This window comes from Morone saxatilis, unplaced genomic scaffold (assembly GCF_004916995.1).
Source record: "Morone saxatilis isolate NCDOM2014 unplaced genomic scaffold, NCSU_SB_2.0 Contig5, whole genome shotgun sequence".
Lineage (NCBI taxonomy): Eukaryota > Metazoa > Chordata > Actinopteri > Moronidae > Morone > Morone saxatilis.
This window is the reverse complement of record NW_023340095.1, coordinates 10,132,674-10,144,504: the sequence shown is the minus strand read 5'-3', so window position 1 is coordinate 10,144,504 and position 11,831 is coordinate 10,132,674. Positions and strand designations below refer to the sequence as shown.

The following is an 11,831-nucleotide window of genomic DNA, read 5'->3' as shown; positions in this document are numbered from 1 at the left end:
ATGATTACTTCATACACTTACTGTGAATCAATGCACGTCGTTCCTAATTGAGCAGTAAGTATTAAAGATTTTTAAATTACGTTAAGTGATACATTCTACTAGGTAGTTACTAGTAATCCTTTATTACTAAGTAAGTCAGTTTAAAAAAAAGTTGAATGAAAATACGTCTCTATTACTGCCTGAAATGCTGAATTAACAATGTTATTTTTAAGTTTTTACTACTTACGGAAGAAAAGCAGAGTTGCCTTCATTGTGTCTGCAGGTTGAAGCGTCACTGACCGTCTGGTAGCAAGTGTGGTAGACTACATCCTGTTAAATCAACCACAGTGAGGGCGGGAGGGGGTGTGAGCACAGCACATGGCAGAGTAGAACGTATATTTTTATCCAACTTAGTTCTGATATTCATATGTTAATATTTGATTGCATGTTTTCATTTTTCATTTTCAGTTGTTTTAAATATCATGTGTCATATATTTGCTTTTTTGCTGTTCACCTGTTCATGTCCACAAAGAGACACTGAAAAAAAAGGCTTACATCCTGTTTATCTGAAAGTGGAGTCATGATCTTTCACCACAGATAGCTGTGTGAAGGCGCTTCAGTAAAGATAATTGTTACAATAAATCCACCTCAGAGTTCTTTAAAAATATAGAAATAAATCCTTATACTGCGACATAGTTCATGAACATTCAATACTTTTTAAACCTTGTATCAGTCACTACTTCTTTTAAAGACAACATTCTACATTTCTGGAAATATTTTATTCTCTTTTGTGTTCTTGTGTCTGTACAACTGTTCTTACTCCCAAGTTGTCAAATACTTATACTTGGTCACGTTTGCTGTACGCTGTTGGTAACCCTCGCCTGCCGTCGAAGTCAGGGGACGTACTATAAAGAGCCAGAAAGTCTGCATATTGAGGTGGTCGGTTGTTGGTGTCCCGTGTGAAACCAAAAGTCAACAATCAAATAATCTACGTACCTTTTCCTAATCCGTTTTTTTTTTTCGAAAACTTGCAAACGTTACACAACATTAAGTTAGTTGTTACCTGTAAGCAGGTTTTAACAACCTTTGTGGTAGTGTTGAGTAGATTATTCAGAAGCTCCAATCATTCTATAGTTGGGTTTCTGTATGTATGTGGGAGCCAATAAGAAGGGGTCTGAGCTCCTGTGAAAGCAGTAAAATCATAAATCTATGGGGGCCGATAATATATTACAAACAATGTTTTTAATTTTTTAACTATTTTAATCACAAATATGCATTTTTCAGTTGAATTACTATTATTTATTTTGTATTGACTGCTTGTTTTCTATTGGATTTACGACTCGCAAAAACCAATGCATCCTCCAACCAGTGGAGCACTACATAGGGTACTGTCCGTTCTCGCTTTGAGTGATGGCAGTTGGCATATTCAAGGCTGGTTGCAATGTATGTTCGAGACTCCCACAAAGCTCAGATTATAACTCGAACATTGTCTATAGTACTTCTGTTACTGGAATAAAAAGTAGTGTTACTGCAGCTACTGCAACACCACTGCTTTTACTGGAATAACAGCATTGTTAGTGTCTCTAAAGTGTCCGACTCTGCGGTTACTTGGCTGCACTGTGGTCTGAGGAGCAAGAAATGAAAACGTATGATACAAGTTACAGACAGGAAACACTCATAGGCAGATCTCTACTGAAGATCGTATCACAATGTAGTCTGTCACATAATGACACTTTTAATTCTGTTTCCTCTTTATTGAGAATTTGTTATTGCACTTGTTTTACCTCACATTGCAAATGTGCTGTGAAGAATTCATGTGTGAAAAAATAAAGTGACACTATCAACAGCTCTATTCTCTCTCTCACACCTTTAATCTTCCCATAATATCACTGGTAGCACCCTCTCCTGCCTAAGGTCAAATCTTACGAATAGGTCGGCAACAACTGCACCTCCTCCTGAGGCGTCCCCAGTGTGTGGTGTTCGGTCCTCATCTTTATCCGCCGATGACGTCTAGCTCTACATCTCAAATACTAACGCCAGCCTCGGAGTCATTTTTGACTGTAACCCTTCCTGTGAACACCACGTCAAACAGACCACCATAGCTGCCTTTTTACACCTGAAAAACATGGCTTGTGTCTGCCTGTCTCCTCTCTCGCCCTGATCAATGCTTTTATCATATCCAGAATTGACCACTGCGATGGCATTTTTTCATGGCACATCATCCAAAGTCCTGAATAACTCAATCCAATTATACCCAGAACTATGCTGCTCGCCTTCTCCATAACTACCCCCTACCCCCGAAGACTGAATGAATGTAGATGATCTAGCTAACCAGCTAGCTAATGATTAATATAGATTAGTTTGCTAGCATTTCGCTGACATTAGTTAAGTTAAGATGTGACTATATATACTGTTTGTTGCTTTTACCTTTTAACCACCTTCCAACTTTGGTTGTCTTTTCAACATGGACATGACATGAAATACTGAAATAAACTAAATCGAGTGTAATAATTTTTACTTATTTTTATACTTTTGATACAGTAAATATCTCTTAGTGTCTAACTTTATTATGTTATGTTTTATACTAACTAACTTACCTAACTGACTTCTTGTAGTCGTAGCAGTAAATGACACACGTGTTGAGTTTTCTTGTTTTACTATTATATCATATAATTGTATCCATCATATACAGCCGAGGTAATGCAAAGCATAAAGTAAACATACAGCAAAGACATAAAAAAACACATCTGCAACTATAGAAGGTTAACTTAAGGTGTATAATATATAGCTTTCTGTTGATTGTCCAATCAGAAGCCTCATAGCATCTATGGGGGCCGCTAATATATTACAAACAATGTTTTTCATTTTTAACTATTTTAATCACAAATAAAGCATTTTTTTCAGTTGAATTACTATTATTTCTTTTGTATTGACCGCTTGCTTTCTATTGGATTTACGACTTGCAAAAACCAATGCATCCTCCCACCAGTGGAGCACTACATAGGGTACTGTGCGTTCTCACTTTGAGTGATGGCAGTTGGCATGTTTCAGGCTGGTTGCAATGTATGTTCGAGACTCCCACAAAGCTCAGATTATAACTCGAACCCTGTCTACAGTACTTCTGTTACTGGAATAAAAACTAGTGTTACTGCAGCTATGCAACACCACTGCTTTTACTGGAATAGCAGCAGTGTTAGTGTTTCTAAAGTGTCCGACCCTGCGGTTACTTGGCTGCACTGTGGAGGAAGAAATGAAAACGTATGATAGTTACAGACAGGAAACACTCAAAGGCAGATCTCTACTGAAGATCGTATCACAGTGTAGTCTGTCACGACACATAATTTCCTCTTATTGAGCATCTGTTATTGCACGTTCTTGTTTTACTTCACAATTTGCTCGGGAATAATCAGTTACAGTATTCATGTTGAAAAAAATATAAAGTGACACTATCAACAGCTCTATTCTCTCCTCACACACCTTTAATCTTTCCATAATGTCACTGGTAGCGCCCTCTCCTGCCTAAGGTTAAATCTTACGAATACTCCTCCTCAGGCCTCCCCAGTGTTTGGTGTTTTCTCAAATCTGAGTCACATATGAGAAATGTGGCCAAGCATTATATATTATATTATACTGAGATATAAAAATGTTCTTATGGATATCAAAACTTCCAATAAAACACAGAAAACATGTAAAATATGGGACCTTTTAATGGGAATGTGCATGACATATTCTGGGTGTTGTGATGGCATTATTGTATATATTGTTATATAAATAGAACATAATAATAATTATTTCTATGTATACATTTATATATATGTTTAAGAGATGCTATGACCTAGTTTTATATATATTTATATATATTTATATATGTGTGTGTGTGCTTTCCTCAGACTCCTGCAGAGGGTGCTGCCACTGTGCTGTACGCCGCTCTTTCACCAGCGCTGGAGGGGGAGTGTGGAGGAGGCTACTGGGCCAATGGGCGCAGGGAGATGACAACACCACCGACCTTTGAACCCCAGCTGCAGCTGAGCCTATGGGAAACCAGCCTCGAGTTGCTGGGCCTGCACTAGCATGGGACTGAAGGACGGCTAACTGCACTAAAACTCGAAGAAAAACACTTGGGCCAACCAGCCATCTTCTCCTTCTCCCTTTTTTCTCAGTATTTTTTCTCCGTCCATACCTCGCATGGAGGTGTTTCGTAGCGATTTACGGTGACAATCTCACAATCCGCTGCTGGACTGTGATTGGTTAGTTGGGGAGTGACTCATATTTTGTTCCAGACCCGCCAAAGAAGGGCTACAGGGGATGGAATTTTTTTTCACTTTGAGCGAGCACACATATAGACACACAAACAAACTCTAGGGTTATATCGATATATGATTTTGCTGGCATAGATACTGCTGACATTGGCCTTTAGTTACAAACATATCGGTTGTCATCTGGCTCTGATATCATGAAGTTTGTTCCCTAATTATAGCTAACCTGAGATTTCGTTCCACAGTCTAGTGTTAAAAAAAACCTGCAATGACACCTGCCTCACTCTGCCTTAATGTCATTAGTCTGGCTTTCAAGTCCCTCAGTGAACTAAATGCTGTTTCAGAGGCTTTTCCATCCAAAAAATAAAATTTTAAGCAAACACTGAAATGCTTTTTGGCCATAGAAATATTTCAAATCAAAAGCTGAATTTGGGCGCAGTATACTGGCTTCAAAATCATATGTCGGTCGAGCCTTAGCTTACACACATACACAAACACACACAAAAAAAACACACACACACACATTTATGCACCATAACAATGATCTGATTTTTTAAATCTGAACCCACCTTGCGTTGGCAGGGGAATGTGATGTCATCAGTGTGCTTTGACACATCACAGTGATTTTCTCAGATCGTCTTGCCATACCGCTCGCTTGACTGGGGGGCACTTTGTTTTTCTTGGTACATTCACATGCTTTTACTGGTTACTATACTGACTCCTCATGTTAACTGCCGGTAACTGTATGATAAGCTGTGTTTTTCTGCTGTTCTCATGATGATGCTGGGAAAACATGATCAGCCCCTCTTTCCTCTCTCTCTCCACCGCTCAGCAGTCCCACAAAAGAGTGGGTTCCTTCGGACCGATTGGGGGATTTGGGAAGACACTGAAAAAAGGAGATCCCATGTAAAAGTAGGCCTAAATTTGGAATAATTACCCCACATAGACCCAAAAGGGATGATGTATCTGGTTTTGTTCTGGGGAATCTTCTTGCTGTTGTCATTTTCCGAAGCCAGGATTTCTAGACGTTTTTGTTTGCTTTTGTCTGCCCAGAAACAAAGAGGGAAGGATGGGGAACCTTCACTCTGTCCTCGTTTTCCTTTGTGATCTGTGTTAATCGGTTTTACTGTGTCTGTGATACACGTGTGTGTTTTATAAGTTAAGAATTAACTCATGCTATAGACCCAATTCGTTTTGATGGATAGCACAACAATGGCTGGTCCTGGAGGAACAGCAACGGGCAGAAGAGAGAGAGGGAATGCACTTTTTTTTTCAGTATTCAAGCTGTGATTGGTTCCTCATTGCTGCTGCTGCTGCTTCCTCATTTGGCGCAGCTCCCAGTGCATTGTGGGATTGAGATTTCCCAGTGGTGAGAATCAAACTCCATCTGCTGAGCTGACACACACTCACTCAGACACAGTGGAAGCAGCACATCCAGGCACAGGCTTATCTAAACAAGCACACAGCAAACAAACACGTCTGTTACTCATGCAGGAATATACTAACACACACACACACACACACGCACACACACAGACACAGACACATAAACACACACACACACACACACACTGCGCCATAATGCCATCTCCACTGTGATAAACCATTTTAGCTGTGAAGATGACAAGTTTTATCTCAAATTAAAAAGTTTTGGCTAAAAATCCTTCCCCACATGCCATTCCTATGGCTGTATGTGTATATTGTTGCTTTGAATACTGACTCTGAGCATCCAGCATTCATTATTATCTGCCGTATGTGAAGCAATAGTATCACTGTGGTAGCTAATTCAGCCAGTAGCACATAGCCAGACATTCAGAATAGGGAAAGAAATTGTATAAATGAATAAGATACCAGCTTCAAGTTACCCATATATCAGGAATTCAGAACGTCTACACGTGTAACAAACATTTAATGAAGACATTGTTGGTGTGCGTTGTTTTGAATGGTTAATGTCAAGTTAAAGTAGTTTTTTTTTTCCAAAAATCCACAGATGTGTCCCAATTCAGGGGCTGGATCCTCTGAACGATGCGGACCACAATGAGTGAGGCTCAACCTGCTCCTCTCCTCTAAATGGGACAGTGGTTTAGACTCAGAGATAAACACTAATGGGGTATTCCTTGTCAAATCGTAAAGTCGATAATGTCCATGTCTATTACAGGATGTTGCCATCAAACAGCCAACAAAGTTTGCAGTATGATGTTTATCGTCAACCCACAATGAACTCCAGGCAAATAGTGGACCAGGTTAATGGTAAATGCATCCATATTACTTCCATTTATTTGTAATGCCCTGTGAATAACATGTCCATGCTGCAAATAGTGGATTTCATGCCTGGCTTCCATTATTTACAACCTCTTGTTGGTCTCGTCCATGTGATATGATTACCAGTGATAGTCCACCTTAACACATCTGGTAAATATGATACAATCGCATCCATTTATGAGTTGACAAAGACTGCCTGAATGCTCCAATGAACAGTCGATCAGCACTTAATAGATTGTTGAATCTTGAGGGCCTGATTTGTCCTACAGATTTTAGGTCCAAATGTTTGCCTAGTGGAGGAGTCTTTGAAATGGGACTGGCCTTGTTGGCTCATTGATGAAATGCAAACTCTGGAGGATTAATGTTTAGACAAATGCAGCATTCATGTCATATGGGATGGCTGGTTGACAAGAAAGAAGATTTCCATGTTTACAACTTGTGAGCATTCACATCACCTGACAACTCAAGACAGTTGGTCCTATTAAATGACAACACGTAATACTGTATCCATTGGGGTTTAATTAACTTCAAATGAAAGACTTTTGCTGACGTCTATGTTTCTTTAGTTTTCAGGCACAAAGTCGAACATCTTAGTTTCCGAGTCATAATTACTGGAGTACCTGGATGTTGATGTGAACGACTTCTACAAGTTGGAACCAAGGTTATTACAGTTACTACAACTCAACTAAAAACTTAAACCAGGTGGGAAAAAAACATTTTAGTTAACTAAAGTAAAATAAAAAAATACAAGAAATGTCTTTAGTTTGTCAACACAACAAGCCAGAGGTTTGTTTGGTGCAATACTGAGACTTAGATGTCTACATGACATCTAAGTCTCAGAGTGAATTACCTTGACAAAGTGCTGTGTTTGTAATGTAATACCTATTCTGAATGTCCTAAACCCCTGACAGATACCTCCATTATTATAATTTTTTAAACCTTTTTAATACAAAACATTTTTAAACAATAAAAAGTAAACCAAAATGAAAACAAAAAATACAAAAACTATAACAACTCTGGTTGTAACATGATAATTACGAATAACTTAGATATGACATGAATGCGGCATAACCTCCAGAAAAACACATCACAGCTTCACTGGATTGGCTCCTATTACAGAGTTACTTGAATCTGTCCAATCTGGCCAGTTTTCACTATTTGAACTAGAAAAACTCCACCAGCAGGTTTACCTGGTTTGGATAAGCCAGTCAGGGTTCGGTATGTTGGGGACTTTGATTCATCTTTTATTTAATGAAATATCACAATCCAGAACATTAGTGTATTATTAGGAAGTTAAATTCATGTTTAAAATTCTAATTTAAAGCATACACCTTAAAAGTTTGGGTGTTTATTTTCTGGTGTAGCAGTTGTGTGACTAAATGTCAGCAATATTCCTCAGTTTTTGAGATCTCCTCTTCTTCGTGTTGTCAAACTGCGTGGAAACAAAGTGTTTATCGCCTCAGTGCTTCCTTGTTTGACCGTGTGGTTCCCCGAGGCTACTGTAAGGTACCGACCAAATAACAGAATAACAAACAACCCAACCTAGTCCTGATTAAACAATTGCGCTTGCTTTCCTTCACACGAATGAAAACACCAGCTTACTACTCAGCAGCGCTAATTTACAAATTACAAGACTACAGTACAGTGTGTGCTACATCCTGTCAGAGAGCTATTGTGTTTTTCACAGTCCGGCTGCTGCAGTAGATGTATTAAAACCTGAGAAAGAGAACGTCACTGACTGTCTTTCCTATCTGAGCACAAGGTTTTCCAAAGACAAGGCGAGGAGGAGTGTCAGGGTCTGTCTTGGCATTTCTGTTGTGTCGGTGTGCAGAAGAGGGCCGCTAAATTATCGATGAATTAGTTGTTATATATTTAGCGTACTCTTGAAGCGTGCTACACAGACAGGACAACACAGTGAACTTTCTGAACATGAACTGCAAATATATAAAAAGAGCAAAAAACGGCTCAAGTAAACCGTGTGTGATATTGTCTGTATGTGATTTACTCGTATCTGATTATTTCAAAGCGTTGTAACCGCTGGACAATGACCAGTGGAGCTGTATGTAGACTGACAATGTTCTAATAGCCATTCTTCTGTCTGACCTGGGATTACATTTATATTAAATGTTTCAGTCCCAAGTTCTGCAAGTCCTAAATGTGTATATGTATAGAAAGAGAGATAATATAAAGATGTATACAGGGAGTGACCGGATGAACTGAGTGCTTACTCTGCTATTAGTCCAGTTAAGAGAAAACGCATTTATTCCTCCTTTCACCTTTATTGCCTATCCCTCTATACCATTTTCTCCTTTGGTGTGAGTGCGACGTTTCACCCAAGTCCTTGCAGGGCTGCAAATCGAGGATGTTCCCACCTCAGATCCAGTATAAACATTCAGTTCATCTGGGGCCCTTGGGGGATTTATGAAATGTGCAAAATGTTTTATTTTTATCATTTATTTTGTTGTTGTTGAGATACACATCTTATTGCTTTTGCCGTGCCTATGAAGAAAATCTCCCTCATATATGTGTAACTGTGAATTTTTCATGTAGAAATGAGCTTGTAGAAACTGTGATTACCGTCTTGTCCTGTGCATTGCCGTAAGTTATTTCTCTCTTGGAAATGATGGGAGAGTGTGTGTGTGTGTGTGCGCGTGCGTATGTGAGTGTGTGTGTGTCTGTCTAGATAAGGGAGTTCATGTCCATGTTTTTTGTCAATGGTTGTGACATTCCAGCAGCAGCCACCACCTTTTCTAATATCCAAAGCTTCTCAATAAACATATCATTGTGCCACTCTCGCTTCCCGTCCTTTGCACTCTGTGTGAGTGAGAAACTGTCAGACTGATGACATGCAGCATGAGACAGCGAGCCTCGAGCGCAGTCTGAACTTTTGAGATATTCTCAGATCCATCAGTGGAACTCTCCCTCTCTCTCCGTATCTCTCTCCCTATCTCTCTCTCTCTCTCTCTGTCACACACACACACACATTTACTATCAGGTCACTAGGATTAACTCTTTCTTATCATCAATATCAGATTTGGTCCAGTCAGTAACGGAGCATTTCACCACTGATACCTTCAGATAAAAGGTTACCAATAAATTACGATTACACAGTGGTAGAATGCAACTAAGTATATTTACTCAAGTACTGTAGCACAAATTTGAGGTACATAAAAACATTAAAAAAAAGAAATCAAGGCTGCGGTCAAGTATCTTCTTTTCTGTTTAAAATGTGGCTTTATGCTCATGCTTTGGACATCACGATTACATAATTGTTATTCATTAATTCTGCTAAACCTGAAGAACTCAAGCTGACACGTTTTTTATAGGCTTGCATTTATGGTAATTAGTATATGGAGGGGGTTAACAAAAGAGGACTGAGGATGTTTTTGAAAGAAAAACACAAATCTGAAGAGCAAAACAAAGAATCCCTCTCTTTTGCTCCCCCACTACATATATTCACAAACCTTGGACCCAGACAAAGTGCAACAAATGAGTCAGACAGCTATCTCTCTGCATAATGTGATAAAAGAGTTTCTGTTAGAGGAAGCAGAAAATAGCTACTGTCATCTTGTCTTAAAGAAAAGTGCTATTGAGACACTTGATTAGGCAGCTCAGCCAACATGACTGACTAGTGCTGCAAAGACCAAATCGAAACATTGTGGAAAATGTAAGACAACTCATCAAGGTGCATTTGAATGGCAGGCAAGCAGCCTTACATCATGTGCATGCCTTTTTGTTAGAATCAGTATCTGACACCATGCAGAGAATGTGGTGCTGTCTCCTCAACTCTTTGTAACATGAGGACACGCACAATACTGCGTGTCTGCACCGAATCGACTGTCGTCTGAGCTTGCTCAGGCAGAAAACAGGAAGAGAAAGAAAGAGCAACTTGAAATGACAAAATGATCATCCTCATTTATGTCTTAGTAATTGATGCTCATATACTTGGGACATATTATGGTTTATAACAGCAAGTATAATCCACAAGGCATTCTAAACACACTTAATAGGTCCTTATTCAACCATTAAGTGGCAGCTCTCCCTCCATAAATTCCTTATGGGAGACTTAATGAACTCATTGCATGCACACTCATAAACTAGGAATTGGCTAATAAGCATTCATTTATGTAATTACTGTCAAATGACTGAGAAGACATTATTATTCATGGCAGTATTCAAGCGGGACCTGGTTGTACACAGTCACTCACCTGCTTTACCTGCACCACCAAAGTCTCAGTCCATTCACTACTGTGTAGATCTCCCATGCCTGGTTTCTCCTTATCTTAGTGTGTTACTGTTACCGTATTGCACATAATACCCAAATCATTAGATTACTTTTCTATGAACATCATAAAAATGTTATGTAAAATGATCTCTGTAAATGATGAGAAAAGTAAAATGCATGTTCTTCTCATTGATCTATCTATGCTATCTAATGGAGTTAAGAGTAAGGAGTTATTTTTGGGTTGGCTAACCCTAACACATTGATGAATGTTTCATTCAAATTATAGAATTTCAATTTCAATTTGTTACTAAAAGGTGCATTAACATTATGTTTAAATGTAACTATGTTACTTGTCACAACCCACTGCCAAAGGACACGTTGCCAATAGCTGCTGAGACTCATTTATTCATCCCCTTAATGTTATTTCAAGGATTCAAACCAGTGTCAGGATCACACTGTGTCAGTGTCAAGCCCACGGCAAACCTGTTCACTAGCTTTGCTCATAATTTATTAAATGTAGATAAATTAATCTGAGGTCCTGAACAGATGTTTGCAACAGATGTCTAACAGATAAACACAAAAACAGAATGACCTTTGTTACAGGAAACTTAGAGGAACAGGACTAAAAACCTCTGAGTTACAGGGGCTGAAAGTGTGCAAAACACCCACAGTTGTACATACCAAGACATAAATATCTGTATACAATTATGAGACAACCTGAGAGACAAGAGTTGTGTGTTTGTCATGAGCAGACAATAAAGAACCCCAAAACACTGATAAGTGATCCAATGCCTTCTATAGTGCCCTTCCAGTGGAGAAAATGTGATGCAGTTCCCTAATGTGTGCCCTTCCAGTAGGGCTGTCACTTTTTATTTTAAATTTGTGCGGATGTGGTTCATTCTTGAAGTGACCTGTTCGAATTCAAAACTTACAGTCCAGAATGCAAAGTAGTTTCCCTTGTGATCCAGCAGAGGACACTCCGCTATCAGATCGATGGCATACCCTATTGACCTGTCAGTAAACTAAGCTAGTAATGTCATGTTGTTTACTATGAAAGTCGATGACACTAGCGAGCAAAGCATAGAGCAGCAAAGCTGTCCTGAGTGGAC

The 11,831-nt window shown here is 39.1% G+C and overlaps 1 protein-coding gene across 1 annotated transcript in view; it reads left to right on the top strand.

The window, feature by feature from the left end:
• LOC118338878 (dehydrogenase/reductase SDR family member on chromosome X-like) overlaps positions 1 to 9,268 on the top strand; it is a 37,234-nt gene extending 27,966 nt beyond the window's left edge. The window contains exon 7 of the mRNA XM_035676321.1: positions 3,870 to 9,268. Coding sequence (XP_035532214.1) covers positions 3,870 to 4,049 — 180 coding nt within the window. The 3' untranslated portion in view covers positions 4,050 to 9,268. The remainder of the gene's footprint in view (positions 1 to 3,869) is intronic.
• Positions 9,269 to 11,831: the final 2,563 nt, after the last annotated feature.